Source organism: Poecilia reticulata, chromosome 7, assembly GCF_904066995.2.
Source record: "Poecilia reticulata chromosome 7, P_reticulata-male-v2, whole genome shotgun sequence".
In the NCBI taxonomy this organism is placed as follows: domain Eukaryota; kingdom Metazoa; phylum Chordata; class Actinopteri; order Cyprinodontiformes; family Poeciliidae; genus Poecilia; species Poecilia reticulata.
The window spans coordinates 21,745,118-21,769,200 of NC_088836.1; the positions used below are offsets into that span (position 1 = coordinate 21,745,118).

At 39.1% G+C, this 24,083-nt stretch overlaps 3 protein-coding genes across 5 annotated transcripts in view; 1 reads left to right on the top strand and 2 right to left on the bottom strand.

The window, feature by feature from the left end:
• Positions 1 to 105: 105 nt before the first annotated feature.
• slmapb (sarcolemma associated protein b) lies at positions 106 to 11,432 on the bottom strand. 2 transcript variants are annotated; one of them, XM_008414029.3, is made up of 11 exons: positions 11,328 to 11,431; positions 9,005 to 9,191; positions 8,704 to 8,763; positions 5,700 to 5,828; positions 5,516 to 5,590; positions 5,103 to 5,405; positions 3,994 to 4,264; positions 3,682 to 3,853; positions 2,020 to 2,154; positions 1,127 to 1,214; positions 106 to 711 (listed from the first exon to the last, which is right to left on the bottom strand). In XM_008414029.3, exons 3-10 carry the CDS (start codon positions 8,753 to 8,755, stop codon positions 1,131 to 1,133), a joined length of 1,221 nt encoding a protein of 406 aa, XP_008412251.1. In that variant the 5' UTR covers positions 8,756 to 8,763; positions 9,005 to 9,191; positions 11,328 to 11,431; the 3' UTR covers positions 106 to 711; positions 1,127 to 1,130. The 2 variants fall into 2 exon arrangements, with proteins under 2 accessions (XP_008412251.1, XP_008412252.1); XM_008414030.3 differs by lacking the exon at positions 1,127 to 1,214 and having other exon boundaries at positions 11,328 to 11,432.
• On the top strand, positions 11,356 to 21,003 carry LOC103467553 (ceramide synthase 5-like). Its single transcript, XM_008414033.3, has 10 exons — positions 11,356 to 11,534; positions 13,524 to 13,626; positions 13,817 to 13,947; positions 15,374 to 15,431; positions 16,339 to 16,389; positions 16,519 to 16,611; positions 19,387 to 19,515; positions 19,610 to 19,716; positions 19,800 to 19,956; positions 20,470 to 21,003. The coding sequence occupies exons 1-10, from the start codon at positions 11,356 to 11,358 to the stop codon at positions 20,608 to 20,610; spliced, it is 1,149 nt and encodes a 382-aa protein (XP_008412255.1). The 3' UTR covers positions 20,611 to 21,003.
• Positions 20,950 to 24,083, bottom strand: part of LOC103467552 (NACHT, LRR and PYD domains-containing protein 3) — an 8,238-nt gene continuing 5,104 nt past the window's right edge. For both annotated transcript variants that reach the window (XM_081609101.1, XM_081609100.1), the window contains 2 exons: positions 21,255 to 21,428; positions 20,950 to 21,132 (listed from right to left, as the gene is read on the bottom strand). In XM_081609101.1, coding sequence (XP_081465227.1) covers positions 20,952 to 21,132; positions 21,255 to 21,428 — 355 coding nt within the window. In that variant the 3' untranslated portion in view covers positions 20,950 to 20,951. The remainder of the gene's footprint in view (positions 21,133 to 21,254; positions 21,429 to 24,083) is intronic.

The following is a 24,083-nucleotide window of genomic DNA, read 5'->3' on the forward strand; positions in this document are numbered from 1 at the left end:
GTTTTTCCTAATTGGGGTTAAACTTGATTACTGTTCACAATCCTTAAATGGAAAGCAGAACATTTACAGGAAAGAAACTGAGCCAAGAAAAAAATGACTCAAAACTCAAGTTGCTGCAGTTGTGTTTAATGATGCCCTCTGAAACAAAAAATGTAACCAAATATGGTTCGTCTAAACTCTGCCTCTGGTCCTGCAAACACATCCAACACCATCAACCAACATTTCCTTCAGTGTGCACTCCGTTAGGGGATGTTATTGTGACAACTTTATTATTCTAACAATAACAAAAAATGTGCTATGAGTAGAGAAACTCAAAGTGATTGACCTTAAATATAATTAAAGATACCTAAGTAGAATTAGATAAGCATGGTTTAAGTTTTACATTCATTAACAGATAATCCTATGAGTCAAAATAGTAAACTTGACACGGTCCAACTAAATTCCCATCATTACACACATAAAAACTCACATTCTTTTAGAAACATCTCTTCCATCTAAAATAAAGCATCTTAGCAAGAAAAACTGTTAAATATGAGCCCACCTGATTACCGGAACAGATATGTAAAGGGGGCAAGTTTTGAACAAATCAAATAAGGATAAACCTCTGCGTGTGTTTGTGTGGATAGTTTGCCCTCAGGTCCTGAAGAGCACCGCGGCCGTCACAGCTGTAAGAGCCACAGCAACCACTGGCCCCCAGATCATCCACGGCTTCTGCGGGGAGCAGCAACACAGAAAAAAAAAATAAACTGAACACGACCAAATGACACCTCCCATCAGAGGATCATCGACGTTCACACAGAGGGAGTTTGCGACTGAGATCAAGACGAAACACAGCTGATGGAAGTAGCAAATTAAGGACAAGCTCTTTAGGATAAAAATTAGCGTCATCACAGCCAACTGGGAGAAACAGTTGTTAAGCGTTAGCCATTCAGACAGAACAAACAGATGTCAGATGTTGAAAGCTGCATGATTAGAGAGGTTAAGATTTCTTAGACGACAGTTGTTCCCCCCCCCCCGAGGAGGGCGTTCTGGGAAAGCGGGAAAAGCCCAATTAATTCATGCAATGATTGAAACTACACTGATGAAGATGACAGATGTAGGCCGGCTCGGCAGGAGTAATGTGTACCTTGCTACCACATTGCGCCGAAGCACCAAAACAGCAAAGCCAGGATAAGGCCGATGACTATGGCTTGAACAGGCAGCAAAAGTGGCGTCTACAGAAGGGAAGGGATATTATAGTAATCAACTGCAACGGGACAGACGTCTGTGGGTGTTTAGCTTTCTTTTAAAATGTGTCACTCAATCACCATGTCTGTAACTGGTGGTTTTTACAGTTGTTTGGGTCACAAGAAGCTGCCAGTGCTCAGCATTCCTCACACAAACAGATAAGAAAACAGCTGACAGCACAATCCAAGGACTGTTTTCTAAAGACTGATTGATATTTGGGTCAATTTTTCCTATTTGCTGTTTGTTTGTTTTTTACCCAAAGCTGGCTGTCCTTAGCACTGCAAAGGAGTTTTCCTTAATGTGAACATTTGTCCAAACTTAAATATTTTTCAGATGCCTTTTTAGGTGACAATATATAGCGTCACATCAGGATTTAATTCAGAATGGACTGCTGCTAGTTGTTTCCAGCCTCAGGTTATCCCCAATAAATCCCAAACTTTTTCAAACTCTTCAGAAACTCTGCAGGTTATTAAACCTAAATGTGTAAATAACCCTCCTAAAAGTCCTTGGATGTGAGGAAGGGAGCATAACTGCTGAAATAATAAAACGCAATTTGTGAATCATAGAAACGATTCACATTTTATGTCTGAAGATTAAACTAATTTGGACACGGTCAACATAATGTTGCAGCAAAGTTAAAGCAGAGCTCGTCTACAGAAAACCAACTTCACAGAAGATGTGTTAAATCATTTCTAAACTCAGTTACGGATTGTTATTTAAACGCGTCTATTACATTAATGTATTGTCAGTTACATATAGAGAGTATGACATTGACCAGGGGTCGGTACTCACGTTTGACCCTTTCTCCTGTAAATCCTTCATGCCAGCTTTGAATTCCTCCAGTTGGTCTGTCAGTGTCTGTTTCTCCTGCTCAGTCTTCTCGTATCTTTCCTTTAGGTCAGACAGTTCCATCTGAGCCTCCTCATGCTGCACAAAACCAGTAAAAGACAAAAAATTAAAAGTAAGAAAACTATTTTGTTTTCTTCTGGGTCTCTGTTGATGGAGTAAATCTGTCCTCTTCATAAGTTTTGTCCACTTCCTACAATTAAACCTGCTGCTGAATCTACTTTATGTTCAGCTATTCAGTGCAAGCTGAGAGTATCCGATGCAAAAGGAGGCCCTCCGTTTCCTTTTTTCATTCAGTGACTGAAAGAGTGGAGGTTAGCGATGACTTCATCTTTGCTTTCTTCTGGGCTACAATGCCACTCCTGTCTGTTTGCTACAAAAGTGAATGATCCCAACCCTGCTAGCTGATTCCGACTGGTGGTATACAGCAGGGATCCCACAAGAAGGCAATGTGCAGGATTTCTGAACCGATTTTTATATTATATATTTTAGGGGTTTAGGAGGAACTGTTAAAACTTGCAAAATCCCTAAACTTTTCCACATTTAACACATAACAACCATGAACTTCAACACAATTTACAAGGGCGGGGTGATACACTGGCTTAAAGCAACGCATAATTCTGAAGTGGAAGCAAAAGAATACGGTCCACAGTTTATGGAAGCATTTGTATTCAGCCTCTTTACTCTCATAATTGAGTGTAACCAATTGCCGTTAGAATTCCCCTCAATTTGTCAGTTTAGTCTGTGTGTAATTCAATCTCAATATAAATCCAACCATCAGAAAGCTCAGCTGTTGGAAAGTTTAAAGTCAAGTTATAAAACCTAAGTTTTTAACATTTCATGGATCCTCGTTCATCTTGTGCACTCCTGTCCAAATACATCTTTTTTGGAAGAATGATAAGAAGAAAGGATTGTTGAAAGAAAGCCACTTCAAACCCGGTGGAAAAAAAGATTGCCGATGTACAGTAACTGCATCAGCGGTGTATCCAAGAAGTACTGAATTGGGGGTTTAGTGTTTTGGTGTCAATATGAAACAAGCAGCATGTTGTTTTATAAAGGGTTTCAAATAACTTGTAATTATGATTGTAGGTAGATTTAGTGGTTGTTATTTTTTGCTGTTTTTCATTAGGAAAGCAAAGAATTAATCGACTTGATCGTGCTTAAATTGAATCAACAGCATTTATTTTACCCTTGATTCTTCTGGTTTTCATACAAATTATCATTTAGATTTTTTAAACATTTTTTCTAAGTATAATTATTGCTCCTATGCAAAAAGTCAGAAATGTACTCTTGGGTGACTTTGATGCTGACAATTCACTTGCATTAATAAGTAAACCTCTCCTGCGTGCTGAGAGGGAACGAAGGAAATGTCATGAATAGTTAAAGACCCTGTCAACATTGTGGCTGTAAAGCAGTGTGGTCAGCACCGCATCACACGCAGCTGCAGTACTGCACACTGCAAATGTCACAAAACTAGAATGACCAAAGTTCCAGATTTCATTAGATTTTCTATTTCCTGAGATTAGAATTAATAAAATGCATCCAGACAGGATAGGATTAAAATGTTAACTCTGACGTAGAAACCCCGAGACCTTGACATGGATGTACCTCTTTCTGCAGAGCCTTGCTGCGACTTTCTGCCTCATCCAGCTGGGTTTGCAGCTTGGAGTTATCCTGCTGGTGCTGAAGTTGTGCGGCCACCAGGTTCCTCTCCAACTCCTGCTGGGATTCCTCCAGGACTTTGAGTTTGCTATTCAGGTCAGTATTCTGGCCACGCAAACTACCAAAACCGAACAAAAAAATAAATACAAATTTGGAGGAAACCAGACAGAACAGTGCTTAGTTTATTATGTAGTTTAATATAGTAAATAGGTCACATGAGGGGGTAAAGCTACACCTTACGTAGATCAGTGTACTGACCTGACAAGGTCCTGCTCCAGCTGCTGCTGTTTCTGCAGCAACGCCTCTTTTTCACTGTGCAGTGCTGCACATTGACTCTGCACACTGGCTTTTTCTTTCTGGTGGGCCTTAACGATCTCCTCCTTCTCTGCCCTCAGAGAGGCATACTCACTTTGCAGACTGTTCTTTTCTTTCTGGTGCTTATTCACCATGTCCTGTTTGTCGGATCGCAGGACGGAGCACTCTTTCTGCAGACCGTTACACTCCATCTGCATAGACTGCAGCTCATTGGCTGCAACGAGAAAGTGGTTTATGTAATCGTGCAGTGTCGGAGCAGATGGTTTGCTTTCAGTCTGCATGTAGATATTCTCACATTTCAATAAGTTGGGGAAATTAATCAAAAAGTTCATTTCTTTCAGCAACTCAATTTAAAATGTGAAACTCATATACATCACACATACAAGTACAGAGTTTCTCACAGTGCATTATAAGCCTGGCAGGCCACCAGGCTTTACTTGTGCCCCCTCCAGGCTGAGCATTGTTTATTTATTTCAGTTTCTTTTTAAATTATTGCCTTTTTTAACGATGTTATAGTTGGTGTTTAGGTGTTAATATTCCAGTCTTCCCATAGCGCAAAGCTATCAAGGGATATTTTCAAATTTCCTGTCAACTTAAAAAACATTTTTTTTTACTCAAAAACATGGCAGCCGTCTGGATGACTGCCCTAGCGAGAAACCCTGAAGTAAAGCCAAAATTTTTTTAAAGTTATGAATAAGTTGAATATTTTCACTATTAGATATTTTTGACGTTAACATTATCAGCTAACAAATAAATTCTTAAATTATGTCACTCTGTGTGTTAATAATCTTTAAATGTCGAAACGTTTTACAGCTTAAATTTAACTGCTTAAATAAATGAAGTTTTTGGTGATATTCTAATTTATTAAAACGGGTATATATAATCCAAGTTTGAGCAGTTTGGAGACCATCTCCAGTGTACAAATTTAGTCTTAAAGCAACTGAACTCATATTCCAAACCAGTCAGTCAGAAAGGTGCATTCTTTGTAAGTGCGTAAGTGCACAATACGACGGCTTGATTGGGTTTCGAATTACTATTTGCGCCCTTTCTACCTTGTATCTCTGCTGTTTTCTGCCACTGCTTGCTTTGCTGGTCCAGATCACGTCGCAGGTCCTCAATCTCCCGCTCGTATTTGCTGGCAGTCTGACGCCACTTGTCCAGATCCTTGGAAGCAGTTACCAGGTTAGACTGGACAGCAGTGACATCGCGGTCCCGCTCTGCAGAGGCTGCCTCCAGGGCCCGTTTCAGTGACTTCATCTCATCTTGTGCTCTTTGCAGATCGTCATGTGAACCGGAGGAGACATTTATCTGCTCCCTTAGAACATCCACCTCATCCTGGAGCTGCTGCAGCTGGCCTGTCCAAACCAGTGTTTACCAGGGTCAGTGTTTAGATAAGAAGGGGTGCCTTTTAATGACTCTTTAAAGAAAGAAAGTATTTCCAGTCTATAAATTAAAAAAAATGTACCTTGGAGATGTTTAATCTGTTTGGAAGATTGCTCAGCTTGTTGTTTATGCCCTTTCTTCTCTTCTTCCAGAACACCTTTAAAATACAAACGCATATTTGTAGCTTGCTGTATGTGTAAGCATGAAAGCACTGAGAATCCAAACGGCTGAAATGTCTGCAGCATGTTAAATTACTACGATATTACCTTGTAGCTCCATGCATTTCTGCTTCTCTGTGTTGGCTATCTCCCGGGCCTCTCGAAGCTCGTCATTCAAGCGCTGAATCATTTTCTCGGCTTCACCAGAAGAACCCATGTTGGACTTGGTCAGATCATCTAATAATGAAAAAAAAAAAGTTAGAAAACCTCAACTGGTGTCTGAGCAGAACACCTAAAAAGTTAAAGAGTCTCATATGCAGGATAAAGACTACTGCAGGCTAACAAACACATACCAGCACGAATGCCATGTTAAATTTGCAGCTGATCAGTTTTGAACTGTCCTTTCTTAGATTAAAGGACTAATGTCCCAGCAAGATCTGGAGAAGCTTCTCCATGCATTTATCTTTAATCACATTGATTACTGCAACAGTGTCATCAGTTTCTGGGTTCCACTAATCTGGAACAAAACTACAAAACAGCCAAACCACCAAGTTCCCTTAAATCAAGGATAAAAATCCACATGGTTACAAATGATTTTGATTCATAATAACTGGAAAATTGATCAATATATTTAATGCACATGTGCTTGAAAATTTTGATGATGGCATTTGACAGAGTGTAATGTTTATAGTTTGTTTCGTAATCGGTTACTGTGTTATGTGTAAAGCACTTTGAATTGCCTTGTTGCTGAAATGTGCGATAGCATTAAACTTGACTTCCCAAGTAATTTCCCTTAGCAAGTTGCATCTGGACTACGTGTTTTCTTGGCACAGAACTGGCACAGTTGGATGGCCAGGTCACCCAACTGTTCCCCAATAAGTTGGGGAAGTTCATTTCTTTCAGCAACTCAACTTAAAATGTGAAACTCATATACATCACATATACTTTCTTCATCCTTCCAGCTTCAGTGTTTTTATTACATGGTGATCATAAAACATTTGCTGTAGCAATTTCAGTCAAACTTGAAGTCGTCAACTTTGGACAACAAACTTATTCCTTGGTCACAACCCTCTAAGTCTATGTTGATGAAAACTGGCTGAAACTGGATGAAACCTGTGGCTGCTGACTTGTTGCTGAACACTACAAGCTGAGGGAGACAGTTTGGTTCAGGCAGTGAGTACTTGGACTAGTGGTCGTTCCCAGGGCAAGAATTGTCAATGCGTCTAACCTCAACACTGTTGACAATCCACTCTTACAAAAATGTATTTGCCAGAAGTGAATTAATTTAAATGAACTCTGCCAACTTTACCTAGAAAATTGGTCAAAAACCCAAAGTATGAAAGAAGTTATTCATGGTAACAAATATCCTGTGGTTGCAGGGTCCACTATGCTATGGAAGATTTAAACCAATAATAGTGAACTTGTATGTATAACGTGAAAGCTTGTGGATCTTAGTCAGTTTTTTGTTGCAGTGAACAGTTCAAATCAATCACTAAAAGCTTAATATGATGTCCAAGTCCGATAGAAGTTAGATAAGATTTCGTAATGAGAAACGAGTTTCCATAAAAATACAAGAGCAGAAGATCTGACTACGTTAATTCAGCTGCAGGCTCAAATAGTTAACCAGGGCTGCTAGATGATTTCCCAAGATATTGAAATAGGCCTGTTATATAAACTAATTACTCATCCAGAAATAGGCACAACTGTAGCGATCTGCATTTTCTGTCCAAGCTTCAAAACCAAACTGTTCATCACCCCAGCATCATGCCACTCTCTGGCACACTGACATTGTTTATTATTAGAAGCAACCTACAAACAATGCACAAAGGAAATGGACCTGCCAACGTTGCCAAGGGTCTGTTGTGTCTCCTGGGAGGGGTGGAAACAAACTCCACAAATATTTCAGCTTTGCAAATTCCCCTAATCTGCCACAGCTAAGAAAAGAGATGACCTAATCCAGCGCCGAGCGTTTGGTTGGGGCCCAAAACAAAGAGGAAGGGTAGGTCGAGCTTGCGCACCATAAATGGGTGGAAGGACTTGAAGTGCCGTGGCAAGTTACAGTTGTTCATCGATGTCCCTAAACTGGACAAGTGTGAGACAATGGCTAGGAGCTGGTGACATCCTTTGACGAAAGCACATGACCACCCAGCTGCGTGCCAGACAAAGGAGGAGAGGGCATGTTTGCATATGTATGAGTGAGAAGCAGAATGTGAGTGGGTTCCCTGTCCTGTAAGTCCACCGTTTGTGTCCGCTTCATTTGAAAGACACAAGGGGGATATTTCACACGAGAGTGCAACATGTTATCTTTAGAAACATTATCACTTATGTCTTTTAGTGTCACAGAATGACACCTGACAAAGCAGATATAGATTAGTCTGAGTAAAAATACCCGCTTGACTTCAGGGGCTCGGGGAGAGGGGAGGATGGCGAGCATCACGCTGCCTCGAGTGACGACAGAAAACAAAATGAAGGAGAAAGTCTTTTTTTAGCCCAACCGCTGAAGGCCAGAACCATCGCGGCCCATGTTTTCCTGACGTCTGTTGCCTTCTGAGAGGCTGATGTAGCAAGCTGAATCAAAGGTGCTCTGAATGTCCACATTATTCTCTTGGAAAGTGCTGATCAACCTGCCAGCAGTGATATTCAATTACAGCTCCAAAATGTTCTGTCTGAAGGTGTCTCTCTGAAGTGACACGGAGGACACTGTTTGCCTTGTGCTCTCTCTCTCTCCGTCTCTCTATAATGTGCAGTGTAGCGTTACAAATTCAACCATCATGCAAAATTGATATGCTTGGACATTCTGACATGAATCTCCTTATTTGTTTCAAGATGTCTTGTGTTGGCCCATCATTGCCTTATCTGCAGGCTCTTGTGCGCAGAGTAGTAGATTCATTCTCTAATACGATGGAACAAGAGGTCGTCCTCTAAAATAAGGCCATCTACCAACATAAGCTCTAAATCCAACTCATAGCTCCAAACTCTGATCTTACTCATGCTTACCTTAGTGTTATTTTTAGCAAGGTGCGCTGTGGCATGTGAAAGATACTGCCAACTCATTCAGCTTAATTATGCATGTCCATGCTTGTTGAAATAACTAATAGCAGAGCTGAATTACCTTTAATCAATGAAACGCTGTTGAGTGGATCACTCAGCTCTTTCTGATCCATTTGCTTATCTGCCAAAAACAGGAATAAAAATGAGAATATAAATTCAAATGAAGCAGCAATGTTGACAAACAAATAACTCCTCCTGTTAATGCTGGAGATTTCTCTGAGGAAAAAAAAAAGTGCTCGCTCATCTATGACGACAGTGGTTGTTTTTAAAAGACACAACAGCTTAAAATGTCCCTAAATGACCAGAGGACATTATACATACAGATTAAGAGGTAAAAAGTAAAGCGCTCTGAATAATATTACCTTAGGTGATCCAGGAGCTACAGTGCTCTGTGTGCCGAGGCTACAGCAGTCCCTGACATGAAGAACTCTTCAGCAACTAACAGATTTTTTTCAGACGTGAACTGGAGCAGTCCAAGCAGAAAAGGGGGTTGACTCTGACGTGATGACGGGCGTTCAACCAAACCTCCCTGTTGCATCTGGACTCAAACTAACGAGGAATTAGAACGAAGAGGATTAAAATAAATACACAGAGTGGTGTAGTCCTCCTGTGCTTCTGTTCAAGTAAAATGTTAATCCTGAAACACAGGATTTCCCCCCTTTTTATGCAAGTCCAAAGCTCCTGGGTCACAGATCCGTATAGGACATCTCGGAAGCTGCAGCTGCACACTGACACAGAGAGGTTTTGTTCAGGCTCCGGAGCAGCTCTAAGGCTGGTTGGTACTGAAGTATAAACCTACAGGATGACACGGAGCAGTAACTGCTACTGCGGGACTGTGTGTCATAATTGTGCATCCTCCTCCTCTGTTGTTTTATCCTGTGTACCAACTGAATAGCTACAGTATTCTGTGTCTGTGCAAGATCCAGATATGATCTGTGCAGAGCTGGACTAGAAAGTACCAAACAGTGCTTTGCAAAAGTATTTAAAACATTTAAACTTGTTTACATTTTGCCATATTACAGTCACAAACTTTTGTTTTTTTGGGGGGGATTTTTTTCTGATAGATTAATGCCAAAATCCCAGTTACCTCACCTGCCTGTGGAGAAATTCCTTTTGTTGCTGTTACATTTGTTGCAAACCTAGTGCTTCTCCTGTAAGCGTCTGTTGTCTTGCCCCAGATTATTAATTGTATTTAGGTTTGGATTTTGACTTGGCCTTTCCTTACATAAATATGCTTATATTCCATGGTAACTACCTAATACTAATCTAGGGTTACTGTCCAGTTTGTAGTAAGTGAAAGTCTTTGATTTTCTTCCAGGACTTCTGAATATTTAGCTCCATCTGTCTGGACAACTTGATACTGCAGCCACCATTTCTGACAGTGGGGATAAAGTGTTTAAAGCAATATTCAAAGTTTTTTTCCCCCACACTTAACATTTTGAATGTGGGTCTAAAAAATTCCACAACAAATTTCAAAAGCTAGATCCGATTTTAGTCAATCTGATCTTAAACCCTGTACCATCGTTTGGTCGAGTTAAATGTATAAATCAGTGGATTATTCTCTGTTTTCATTGTTTGCTCCCTTTTATTTGAGCAATTATGCAGCCTTTGTTAGGTGACATACTCTTAATTAAAATGGTTTACATCTTTAAAAAGAAAATCATAAGTGAGGTGCCAGATTCAAAATAATTTGCAAACTAGCTAATGGCCAGATCATTTAATTTTTATTATGGACCCATAGCTTTATTTTTTGTTAGCAAAAAGTTTTAATTTAAACACGCAAGCATTAAGAAATCACTAAACTCACTGGTGTAAGCAGTGTTTTAAAATGACCCTGCTCATTATCTTAATCTTTTGGAAAGAGAGAGAGGCCAATTTCAAAGTGTCAAATTATAAAGACAATATTTTAAGTTATGTTTGATATATGCAGCATTTTTATAACAATTGAAAGTAACATTACTGTGCAATAAAAACCTTACTGTGCAATAAAATCACACTATATGCCTGGGTTACATACATAATACCGGCCCTTTAAGCAGCTTTTGAACCTGCTGAGTGCCAGATCACTCATATAATGTCCTTAATTCTTTTCTTAACTATAATTTTAAATAAAATCACATTTAAAAAAATCTGTAAATGCACTCATTTTATATTTTCCTCATAATACAATTTATGCTTTTTTCCAGATTATGTTAATTTGTCATATTCTTTATTATTTCAAGCCTTTCAGTCAGTTTTGGAAACGGCAGCGTAACAAACAAAAAATAAATGAGTCTGGTTGTGCCAACACAACTTCAGTAAGTACAAGCTGAAAAATAATTTTTAATAATTAAAAAGTGTTGTCATAAGCGTTACATAGTGTGGTTGCTTACCGCTGCACAACTCAAAAGGATGCTGCTAATGTTAATTGGCTGTAGCAGATCATTTAGCCTGAGAGAAGCTAAATGATCTGCTACATGGAGAAGCCCTAGGGCTGTAATTAAACCTGGTTTGGCCGCCGCTCCTCTCAGCCTGTGTTCAGCCTGGGATCACCTCCACATGTAAACAGTGGTGGGTGTAGCCTGTCAGGCTAGTAGAGAGAGAAGTTGAGCGTTCAGTTTCCTCATTAAGAGTTTAGCTAAAGGAGTGATGCTTAAGCTTAGCCTCGCGCTCAGGATACAAAACTTCACCGACAACTTGGCTTACTTTCGGCTTCATCGTTTTCTGCTCCCCGATGACTTCCTTTATCTCAGCCTGGATTTGGAGTGAGAGATTCTGGCTTCCTGAAAATGTGTCGTGGGCAGACCTGGAGCGTCCGCCAGCTGGAGTGGAGTACCCCAGACTGCAGCATATGCTCTGCCATGCCTTTCCTCTGGCTGTCGGGGTTTTACTGTTTAGGCTGCTTTTTGAAAGGTGAGCTCCTCTTGTGTGTTGTACAGCTTTAGTAGTTGTTTTTTTAGTTACACTTTTTCTTCCTCCGCTGCTATGCTACAGCCCCGCGGATACGGTAGTGCTTGCATAGAAACTGATTCATGCGGACTAAAATAAAACAAAATGGAAACGGAAGCCGCAAAAAAGTTGCTGCTTTCAGGAATGTGAACACATGAGTCATTCTTTCTGAACAGTGAAAAAGCTCTTTGTGGGCATGCTTTCTTCTCCATTTCAGATGAGTTACTTAAGTTGTTTTTGAGGAAAAACTCAGTTGAACAACTGAGGGGTTAGTAAACATCCTTTTCGACATTAGCATTCCTGTGAGATGATGAAACAAAAAAGATTTCATTGGGCTCAGATGTTGCCGAGACTCTTCTCTGCCGAAAACAGACGACCAAAGGTTGTGAGAGGTTTTGAGTGCAATTTATTTTGGGATCCACGTCCAGATAAGACATTGCAATCGTTAAGAACTTTGTTGATTCGGGAAATGTTAATATTTTGATAAGAAGTAGCTCCAGCAAAACGGCCATTACTTGTTGATAAGAAGTGATTAACTTTAAAACGTGTTTCTGATTTGACAGAAACATGAAAATTATAGACAACTTTTTTTTGTCAACTTAACCTCACTTCATACCGTACTGTAATTACAATCAACTGGCTTGTATGGTATGGATTTTGAATTTGAATCTATTTTTGGCAACTGGATTGATCTGAGTGGAATTTTGATTGTGTATTATCAACACTATTGAATACTAATACTGTATTTCAATGGCATGGAAAATTGTGATGCATGTGTTTACATCACCTTTGTACATAAACGTAACTCTGTAGTGTGCAAAATTTGATCCCCAATGTTGCCATGGATTTCTTATGAATGAGTCAAAACATCTGCAGCTGGAGCTTCACAGGGTTCATACCTTTCATTTTCACAGACACTGCGTAAATATTACAGCAACAATCAAATGTTAACATTACTTACATTTATGTAGCCTAACATAAACGCTAAATTCTGAGCAAAACGTAACATGCTCTATCCTGATATGGCAGAACACTGAATACCTAAATTTGGATCTCAAAACACTGTTCAAACCATGTGTGCATCAAAAGCAAAACACATACTTCAAAGATATGACAAGGCTTGATTTTTCCACAAGATATGCTTCCATTTTTTCATGCTTACAGGATCCGTTTTTTTTTATAGTACGCAATACAGAAAGCAGTTGGCAGCCGGTTTAGTTCCTTCCCAGAGGCGTTTTTGCAAACCTGTTCTGTCTAAATTCAAGTTTTATTGGAACCCCCAGGAATCTTGCTAATCCTCTGTATGGTTCATAGACGCCTCAGGCTAGCTCAGACTGGATGAACAAATTTAAAACAACATTTGTGTAAGGCCACAAAACTGGAGGCGGAATACGGTTTGGCACAAACGGCAATTAGCTATAATTTGCGTCATTCCTTGACAAATCCAACATTTGATGGTCAATTAAAAATCATGTAGTACATCTGTAAAAGTCTCATTGAATCACCTCTTTTGAAAGTAGCCTGCTATTCCGGAATAGCAGGCCGTTGCCATGCTGACATTTCATGGTGTCTCTGAGTTTCATTCAGAGCAATGGCCAGCTCAACCAGAGGATCCTGTGACACGCGTTAACGTTTGGGCCGGACTCGTCCCTCCCAAACTAGTTTCCCATTTTCCCATGACAGACCAACCCATTCTGCTCAGGCTACTAGGTGCTACATTCTCCAGGCTTTTTAGCACATCCCTGTGTCTCCCATTTTATAGCCTTTATTCTGGTCTCTGTCGTTGACAAATGCAGTCATTCCTTTCTAACGTGTCATTATGGGCAAACTGTAATGTAAATTACCATGGCATCAAATGTCTCTCTGGTTGAATGTCTCTTTAATACCAAACGTGTGTGTGTGTGTGTGTGTCCCCACCCTCTGGTTTTTGCCCCTCTGTCTGTGTGTACACAGGCTGGTGGCCAGACCCTGTGCCCACATACTTCAGATTCAGGCGGGAGCGCCCCGGCGAGTTCAGCCCAACGCTGTCCTGGAGAGACTCTATCAGTCCAACACGGTACATAAGGGTTGTGTTTGTTCTGTAGCCTCTGTAAACTCTGCAGCACAGTGTTATTGCAGCGGTACACACCACCACAGGCCTAATGACATGCTCAGTAAACACCTATTGTCGTATGAAATACCATTGTGGTTTTACAAGCAGATACAGTACTTTGGAGGTAAAGTCCCACTAATGCTGTCCTCCTTAGTGTCCAGACACGAGACAACTGGAGGGACTCTCCAAGCAGCTGGACTGGGAGGAGCGGAAAATACAGAGATGGTTTCGTATCCGCCGGAACCAGGACAGGCCCAGCACGCAGAAGAAGTTCTGTGAGAGCATGTAAGTCTCAAGAAGGACGGCAGAGTTGATGGCTCAGAAATATAAAGCATTGTCTCAGAAACCTATAGTTCATATGGAATCATTGCAAACAATATTTTACTCCTTGTGTAATGGATCTCTTAAGAAAAATGGCAATTTCTCTTTCTGAGATGACTGCGAAGATCAATTGCACTTTTACGCAATATTCCAATTTTTTTTAAATGTGCTACTGTAAAAATTTCCTGCATTTTTGACACAGCCTAAATTGACCACACAGATGACACTGCTTGTCTGCCTCAGTTAAACGCTGCATCACATGACCTAGCAAATGCCACAAGACCAAAACTCCTCTCTCTCTTTCTCTCTTCTGAAACACAAACGACAACAAGAGAGAAATAAATAATTGTCGGCCCAGTTCTGCACCTCAGACCGACGTGTTAAAAAAGTAGCAGCTGTCAGCTTTTTGTTGTACAAGAAAACTTGTTTCTACAGTGCATATGACAAATAAACGCTGAACTCTGTCAAAAAAGGAGGAGAAAACCCCACTTTTTAAATTAAATGCATTTTATGAAGAGAAATAGCAGAGGGTTGTTGCTTTGGATAACCCTCTTCTTCTGAACAGGCAGCACTTTGTCTTCTGCTAAATCATTTCACAAGGTTATAGCGTACAATCGGCCTTCTTGACAAATCTTCCTTGCGCAATTCTTGCAGAGATTCTGGTTCCCCTCTTATGCTCTTCAACATTTCTGTGTTTATTTGACACAAGTTACGTTTTTGAATAACTGCCAAGCTGAAAGGCGCGGTAATAATTACCTATTTTCAGTTTTCTGGCAGACACGACCATTATTTTGATTCAGATTGCCGTGCTTTTAAAACACTCCCATCATCCTATCCTTTATGAACAGGCGCCTGGGGCTTTTGAGAGAGAAATGATCCCACAACATCTTAGACCCAACGACGTCAGTAGAGTAACGCAGGAAGTGTTTTCGTTTTGTTTCACGCCAGACCTGTTTGGAGGGTTAGTTTTAGTTCCCTTAGTAGAAATAAGGGAAGTCCACATTTACAACAATATGAAACTGGCTGTCTATTAATATTTAATATTAAAATATTGTCTTCTCAAATACCATTAAAGATCACCATAAATAATTGTGCTGGCACCTGGAGCCCCTGGTGGGGAGAATCAAGACTTTTTGTAATGATACTTTTTCACTTTTAATTGAGTTTTTTCTCTCAACATGATGGGTTCAAACTCAAATATTTCAAATTCTTTAACAATTGGCAGAATTGAAGATATTTTGGTAGCAATGTGCTGGAAAATCTTATCACACTGTAATGATAACCCATCAGGACCTTTATTGCCATTTTGGAAATGTCTAGTAATCGCCTGCTAAAAGTAGGATGTTTTACATATTTTCTTACAGCATTGTTTCCATTTTTGTCACTGCAGGTGGAGATTCACCTTTTACCTGGTGATTTTTATCTACGCCATTTGTCATTTGTGGGTGGTAAGTTGAGCTACGCCAAATGTGTTGCAAAAGTATTCATACGGTTTGAACCTTTTCACATTTTGTCATGTCACAAACGTCTGTGTATTTTATTTGGATTATATACATGAGACTCCAACACAAAGTGTTTATAAATATATACTTATATGCAGGCCCCAAAATTAAATAATTTCAGTTGTACCAAAATCTTGCCAAGGAGAACATTATAACCCTAACCCTAGCCAACACATAGGTGTGTTGGCTGTAAGAAGCTCCAGATTTCCACAATTCAGGTGGAAGAATCTGTGAACAGAACAATTATAGAGCTCTGTAGATATTACACAAGAACCCAGAAATCTGTTATAGTTTAAGAGGTAAAAACAAAGTTTGTTCTGGCCCATGAAATTTCATATTTCACAAGAAACCTAAGAGCAGACCTGAAGAGATATTGATTAAAGGACATTTCTGCATTAACCACATCTGTGTGACCAATCAGAAAGTTGTTGGATGCCACCAAACCAGCACTCAGAGAAAAGCCCAGGTGGAGAGATTGCATTTTTCGGTTCTGTCGGAGTGTGTAGTCGCTTTTAGTCGTGCACTCCACACATCATGGAGATGCACAGACAGTTTTTACCACAAATCTTGTAGTAAGCACAGCAAACGTGGGTAAACGGTGCGCTAGGAAAGGACAAAATTTAACATTTTAGCTTAGATGCAACACACTATGAGGAAGTACCATCACAAAAGTGAAAATATTTACTGTAGGAAGATTCTGGGCACATGCTGTACTTTGTGTTTACTTTGTGTTGGAAAAAGACATTTGGTTACGCTTTGTCTTAATTTAATTTTCTGAAGAGATTTGTATAATCCTGATTTGTTTGTTTCCTCCTTGTCATTTAACCTTGCTCCTATTTACTGTCTCTGCTAGTCACCCTGGATGTGGGATACCAGACAGTGTTGGCACAACTACCCTTTTCAGGTCAGCAGTTTTATTTTACTGCTAATTGCATAAGTGTCACTTTTTATGCACTTCTTTTCACAGTGTTTCTTGTACATTAGTATGGTTGCATATTTATCAAAGGTGTGTTTGCTTCTTTTCCCCTCAAAGCCTCTAAGTCCTGGACAATACAATTACTATGTTGCTGAGCTGGCTTTCTATTGGTCTCTGATGGTGTCCCAGTTCACAGATGTTAAACGTAAGGTGAGTCAACAACCAACACTATTGTCCTCCCATCATCACTCATATTGTAACTAAAGGTGTTTGTTCCTAGAGGCCTTATTTTAGTTTGTTTTGTGTACTATGCTTTTTACTTTTATACCGTTTGTATATGTGTCAAAGTATCAAATGCTACCAGCATAAAATCATTGATCTTGATTCTTGTAGAAATAAAAAAAAAAAGTTAAATGCAAAATATAATGGTAAATTAGATACATCCATATATATTCAAATGATCACTCATTAAATATTTTGTCAGGCAAAAATATTTATCTGGTTTTAATCAGCATTTACAGATGAAACTGTGTCCTTGCACACAAATTCCAAGAAAATGTGCCTCTTTAGTCTCTTACTAAACAAAAGTTGCCTACAGATATTATTTAAAAAGTCATTTAGCCACTTTATGTATTTTGATTTGTTTTTCTGTCTCGTTTTAAATTCTTGAGAACTCTTTATAGTTTACTTTTTTCTGAAAGATGTCTTTGTGACTCTTTCTTTTGTTGACTTCCATTATATTGCTATAAAAACATCACTTCTGTTGTTCCTTAAATTTGCAGCATGTACCTTTTATAAAAAATATATATTTTTACATATTTGTTGAAACTGTGATGGCACACTGTGACAGCATGGCATGAGACAGATAATCTGTGAAAAAATAAAAAATAAATAAAACTCCTCTGCCTTCTGCCCATGCTCCCAGAGCTTACTAGAAACAACCAATCAGAGCCAGGAGATAGGTCTTAGCACTGTTAATCACAAGCTCTTGTGGTGCTGCTCATTCCCCCAGTCCAACACTTTGTCCCTGAGGTTCTGCTGCTAGCAAAGCTTGTTGTGAATGCTCAGGCTAGTTAGCATGATGGTGGATAGACGGGTTTTCCTGTAATGGTAAGTTGTTTCTCTGCCATTAACAAACTGTATACACATGGCCCACAGATGACATCATTGAGACCTTCTTCCTGATTCTTTTTTTTGTTTGTTTGTTTTTGGTCGGGAGCGGCTCATTTCTTCAGAATGCAGAGGGAAGAGGCAGAGATTGATCTTTTCACAGATAACAGTGTTATGACATGGTGACAAGTTCAACAAATGTGTAACAACATTCTTAATAAAGGATACAACAGTTTTAAATATCTCAGGAGTTAGATTTTATCTTCAACTATATCAGAAAATATGTATCTTTGCTTGGGTAGATTGGCTTCACATGCAGGTATCGGCCAATCTTCCAAAATTAAGGAATTCTGTGCCAATAAATCGGCTGGCCGGTAAATCGGTGGAGATTTTATAAAACAGTTTCTGTATTTTTGGATCATTATTTTGTGGAAAGTCCAAGCAAAGACCCTCTTTAGGTTTTGTTAGAGTTCCGGATGCCATACCCTTTAGAAGAGAAACAGTCCCACAGCATTACAGAACCTCCACTATATTTAATTGAGCATGAGGGAATTTTCCACATACCCACCTATTATCTTATGCCTAATCCTGCTGAAGTGTTACTGAAAAGATCTTTCTTAATCTTATCAGGTAAAAGTACACAGTTGGAGTTAAAGTCCCTGTGCATGCTACTCATGTTTACGTTTGTGATAATGGGTCAGAAAAGGCTTTTTTCCCCCGCTTGAATCACTCAAACAAACTTGTGCCTTCTCGCAAAGGGTTATTGGTTGAGTTGAACTTTAGCAAGGACCCAAGTAAATTAAATTACCGTACTACATGGTAAATGGTCTGCGCTTTTATAGTGCAACAAGTCATTCATACATTTATGCACATATTCTCACATGCATAGCAGATGGGTTGTGTTAATTTGAAGGATTTTTGTGTACATAACCAAAATACAACTATTTGAAAAGCCAACTGAAAGCATGTCAAGTGCAACAACTTCACATTGAATCATGCTTCCTGCTTTCTTTGTTTTGGTGTTGCAACAGTTGCATCACCTCAGAAACACCTGGTGTAGATGTAACAATCTGGATATTTCATGGCATGGATGAAGATCTTACTAGAGATTGCGCAAGGGATTTTTTTTGCTAGGAAGTCTTTTTTTTTTTTTTTTAAAAGAACATTTCAGAAAAACATTTATGTAGATGGAGTCTGAAAAACTTGATTACATACATCTACCAATAGTTTCTTTGGTTATTTGTATAAAAGAAAGTGGTGTTAATAGGGCACCGAATCCAACTCACTCTAGGTTTCTGCAAATCTCCAACGTCCTTTTTTTTAAACTTGAAAAAGGAAGATAACTCCAAAAATAAGAAGAGCACAAACATAATTCCCTGTCCTAAAAAAAAATAGTACATAGTTGGAGAGAACCTAACTTTTTTTTTTCTGATGGACAAAAAAATCTTTTGATCAGTTAAAACAAGATGTTAAATCATTTCTATTGAGTGCAACTCCTTGCACATCCCCCAGAAGTGACTGCAGCATCAGAACAAGTCAAACGTGTTTTATGAAAACCGTCCTCTGAAGACAGATCTAAAGCTTTATGGGAGAAGGGTTGAAATATGAAAACTGCACAAGCTTCCCAACACCCTCTTCGTAACACACTGTCATAAAGTTTAATAGTAGAACTACTACTGGCGATCACCAATATCAGCAAACCACAACAACAAATTTCATTTGACTTTTATTTAACAGGTTTATTTTCCTTTGGATTTAATACTTAGTTTTATAAGCATTAATACAGCTTTACCCAGCCTTTCATCCAAAATACCTACTGATTTACTGATTTATCGCTCTGTCCTTATTTGTCCTGTCTCATTGTGACGATGGCAGGATTTCATGATCATGCTTGTCCACCACCTGGCCACCATATTCCTCATCACCATCTCCTATGGCAACAACATGCTAAGAGCTGGCACTCTGGTGATGTGTGTGCACGATGCTTCGGACATCTTCCTTGAGGTAAATGGATCCATCATCAGCTGAAACATGTTGACTCCAAATGGAGGAATTTGATTCATCATTTCTGAGAGCTTGCTCGTCTTGTTTCTCAAAGGCAGCCAAGTTGGCCAACTATGCCAAGTACCAGAGGCTATGCGACAGCTTGTTTGTGGTGTTCAGCATAAGCTTTTTTCTCACTCGACTCGTCATTTTTCCTTTCTGGTGAGAGTTTACGAATACACTTTAAAATAAAAAGCCTTTTTTTTCTTTAATTAAATGCATTATTTGGTTGGTTTTGCTTGTAGGATTGTTTACAGTGTGCTGTTTGAGAGCTGGCAGATCATTGGTCCATATCAGGCCTGGTGGCTGATAAATGGGTTACTGCTGGTCCTGCAGACTCTCCACGTCATCTGGTTCTACCTCATCGCTCGCATTGCTGTCAAAGCCATTTTCAAGGGAAAGGTTTGTCTACATCCTCACGCAGCAGCTGCAGTGAATTAAAAAAGTATTTATGCTTTTTTTGGTGCATTTTAATGTGTCAGGTTAACACAAAGTATAATTATGAGTAAAATAAATATGATTCATGGTTTTGCTCAATTTCTGGTTGGCCTTTTTCCTTCCTGGGCTTCTTTTGCTGCTCCTCTTATCAGTTTAGGATGACAAGTTTTTGAACATTTTTGTAATATCTCCTCTATTTTCAGATAAATTTACACCAATATGAAATTGCATAAAGTTGGAGTCCATTTAATTAGACGATACAGAATTATATTTATGGATATGAGAGTTAAAGGCTACTGATTAAGCATACACCACACACCATTTTTCAGAAAAAAAAGTATTATTTTACATCAAGCGCATGAATTTGTTGCTTGAATGTGAAAAATGTGAGGGCGTGAAGACTTTAGTAAAACTGTAGCACGGATGTAAACCTCTCATGCTTGTTTAAACAATGGGTCTTGTTTCTGTCATCTCCAGGTGTCGAAAGACGATCGCAGTGACATAGAGAGCAGCACAGATGAGGACATTTCCTCCAATGGCAGTAAAAACTGTCAAACCTCCAAACTGAGGGACAGCAGCCACACCGGTGTCCTTAATGGAGAAACTCATGACCACTGAGGGGACCGATACTTTATTCCAATCATATTTTCTTTGTTATACAGGCGAGACTCGCTCTACACCTTATTACAATGAACTTTTAATTATGTTTCCTACAAAAAGTGCTAAGATGTTAAACTCCAAGGTTAGTGCACAGCCTTGGACACTTGAAATGTTTACGTCTACTGTTTTTCCTCACAAGAACTATATGAGAAACGCAGCAACCGGGGAGCTGCTTACAATGCTTTATGCTTGTAAATAGATTTTCTTATTGACAATGACTGCTGTGAAACAAATCACTGCTTCCAAAGTACTTGTTGTATTATAGTGACATATGCTTCTGTGCTTTTTGATTTAAATGGTCAAACATCCCAAAGTTTTATTGATAAAAGTGCAATAAATGCAGTGATTGTAGTGTTGGATCTTTCCTTTAATGAATGAGCAGTTCCATCTGCCTCAAGTTGACGTTTCAGGGTATGACTAGCTCTGACAGCAGCACACAGGTCTTCAACACAGGCATCCGTCAATTTGGTCATTTCCACGCTGTGTTGCAGGGAAAGCAAGTAGATTCATAGAGTAGTGCACTGTACTACTCTACAGTGCTTGTCCCCCCCCACCCCCCCCCACAAAAAAAGCAAGAGCATTTTGTTTTCTCATTAGCTCACCTCAGTTCCTCCAACAAGCAGTTTGGATGTGCAAGAGCATCCCAGAGATATTTAACACCTTGGTCTCCCACTTTGTTGATGGCTAAAAGTAGAGATTTGATTTGACATATCCCATTTTTAAGAACTGATCCCAGTTTCTCGAAGACTGCTGTGGTTAACTCGCATCGTGTCAAGCTGCAAATACAGAGGGCAAAAACAGGGCAGTTTAGTGAATATTTACAAACCTTATCCTTTTAAAGAAATTACATATTTCATGTTCCTCAGGGTTTGACATGAAATGAGACAAGTTTCCTGTTTTAGGTTGGGTAAGCTTACCAAAATTACTTATTTTTGCTAAGTGGCAAAGCAATTACATTGATAATTACTTTCTTCAAAGTTTACATGTGGAAATGTTTTACACCAACTTCTCAAACACCAGTTTCCTGTATAACAAAGAAAACGGCTAAGATATCAGGAAAAGTATATCTGTACCTAAAAAAAAAAGAACTAAAGACTGAGTTAAAATAAACTAGAAAAATAGCTGTTCCTAGCGAAACAGTCGTGAGAATGCATATTTGCAGAATGACTGCTGCAGAAATGCAAGAAAATGTGGAGAAAAGCTTAAGTAGAAGAAAGCATGAGAAATTGAAATAGTTGAAACAGTTGAATAGTGAAACGTAGCAAACTGCAGAAATTAGCTGAAGCTGAAATTAGTACACAAACAGAAATATTTAAAGAAGTGAAACATAACATAAAGTGCCAAATAAGCATATTTGCAGAATGATTGATGGAGAAATATAAGAAACTTGAGATCAAACGGTAAGAAATTGGAAAAAAGCATAAGAAAGCTAGTCATACATTGTATAAATCCTTTGCCAAGTAGTGAAACTTAGCAAAAGTGTTGCAGAATTCAGCTGAAGAAGCAGAAGTTTGTGTGCAACATGAATTATAGCATAAAGGAGCAAAAGAAGCAGAACATTTTGATATTTGAATTGTTAAAATTGATTAGTTTGCAGAAGACCTTTGCAGACAGTAAAACCAGTAGAAGCAGAAGGCATATACAGAAAGGTAGACAAGCAGAATGCAAACACACAGATACAAACAGAACACAAGAGAAACACACATTGAAAGAAAGGAGAAGGTGTGACATGGCTGTACTCCAGTAGACTTTGACAGAAAACAGTAACAGTGTAGCAATGATAGTAATAGTTCCATAAAGTAGACACACATGGCTACGATTTAATGCATAAATTATTTCTCTACAGGGAAATATGTATGAACAGCATCATTTTGTTTGTCAAAAAGCATTAAAAGTTCATGAACGGCAGTTACTAGAGTGTACACTCTAGCAACTGACTACATTTACAGAATTCCACCATGTATTTCAACAGGGCAAAAATTTGCACAAAAGTGCAATAGTTAAGTTTACCAAAAGTCATAGAAATCTCCACATGAAGCAGAACGATTTGATATATAAATTAGCACAATTAGTGAAAGATAGCAAAAGTAGTTAATAGAAGTTGCACCGATTAGTCGACTAGTCGATTCTTCTCTCTGCAATGACTTTTTTCTGGGCCAGTCGACTAGTCGCAATCAGATGACAAAACAGATTTTTCCAAGGAAATGGAAGAAGGTGGACTAGGTGAGGTAAGCTCAAATTGTATAAAAATGTAAATAATTTAACAAAGACAAACTGTAAATTACAGCATAGCCTCCCGCAATAGGGGCTTTGCGCGGCGCGGTGGTTAGCGCAGCGCCCCGCATATAGAGACTTTAGCCCACAGTAGTCAGGAGTCCGACTCCAGTCCTCCATTCGCTGGGCCCAGGCCTCTCTCCCCCCGCTTCGCTCTCTCTGCCCCCTTACAGTCAGATTGCTGTCAAATAAACTAGTGCCGAAAAAAAAATAAATAAAAAAAAACTACCGGAGTAATGCGCGACAACGCGTCATGATGTCAGGCTTTTTTTATCCCCCCAACTGATTAGCGTCACCGGTCCGTATTGAAGTTTTTAACCTGGCAGCTTTACGCTCTTATAAAAATATGGTTTGACTACATCTGGAAACTAAGTCCAAGCTTCATCCGGAGGGTCTGATAGAGGCGATCTCGGCCGCAGTCTGCATGTCGGTTCAGAGAGACGCTGCTGAGTCAGCAGAGCGTCCTGCTGCGCATCGAGCGGAAAAGCAGCAGGAAGCTTCGTTGAATTCAACTGTAACCAAACGGAATCCGTTCATAATACGTTTGGTTTGTGATGTTCCAAAAGCGCCATTGTGGTCAGTGTGATAATTTGACTCCTATACGAGTAACTATCCAGAGATCATCAGTATGAGCCGTTAAATCATCTTTAACCCTCCTCTTATGTTCGTTTCTGAGGAATAGCAATAATGTCCGTGGGTCAATTTGACCCGGGGAGTGTTTTATCATGCAATAGTGTCAGGAACCAAAGAATTCCTCCAAAACATTTTTTTATCTGATTATTAACTCTAATACTAACCATCTCAATCAAAATTTGTACAATTATGTTTTTTATTTCTCAGAAATTAAGGATTAATGATGACAACTTACTCAATTACTCATTTGGACATAAAAAATGGGATTTACATTTTTTATGTCCACTGAGAAAAACCTAGACACAAAAAACAATAATTTCATTGAAAGTGATATTTGGTAAATTTTTTTATATTACATAAATTTTTTTTTTTCAAAGGGTGATCTTTATAATTGAATTTTAGACACACATACTGTTCCGGGTCAAATTGACCCGCCAATTAAAATCAAGATAAATGAGTCATGCAGAGAGTATTTATGTTCCCTTCCACTTCTACTGAGTGTCCACTCAGTGTGGGTGGAGTTT

What these genes read in the sequence shown, in the direction of transcription:
- LOC103467553 (XM_008414033.3), top strand. Translation starts at nt 11,356, where the DNA reads ATGACTTCCTTTATCTCAGCCTGGATTTGGAGTGAGAGATTCTGGCTT. An exon ending in CCATTTGTCATTTGTGGGTG is followed by an intron (nt 15,432 to 16,338) that starts GTAAGTTGAGCT and finishes TGTCTCTGCTAG; the next exon opens with TCACCCTGGATGTGGGATAC. An exon ending in TCACAGATGTTAAACGTAAG is followed by an intron (nt 16,612 to 19,386) that starts GTGAGTCAACAA and finishes TGACGATGGCAG; the next exon opens with GATTTCATGATCATGCTTGT.
- slmapb (XM_008414029.3), bottom strand. Translation starts at nt 8,755, where the DNA reads ATGGATCAGAAAGAGCTGAGTGATCCACTCAACAGCGTTTCATTGATT. An exon ending in GAAATGCATGGAGCTACAAG is followed by an intron (nt 5,591 to 5,699) that starts GTAATATCGTAG and finishes TGTATTTTAAAG; the next exon opens with GTGTTCTGGAAGAAGAGAAG. An exon ending in CTGGAGCAGGACCTTGTCAG is followed by an intron (nt 3,854 to 3,993) that starts GTCAGTACACTG and finishes CGGTTTTGGTAG; the next exon opens with TTTGCGTGGCCAGAATACTG.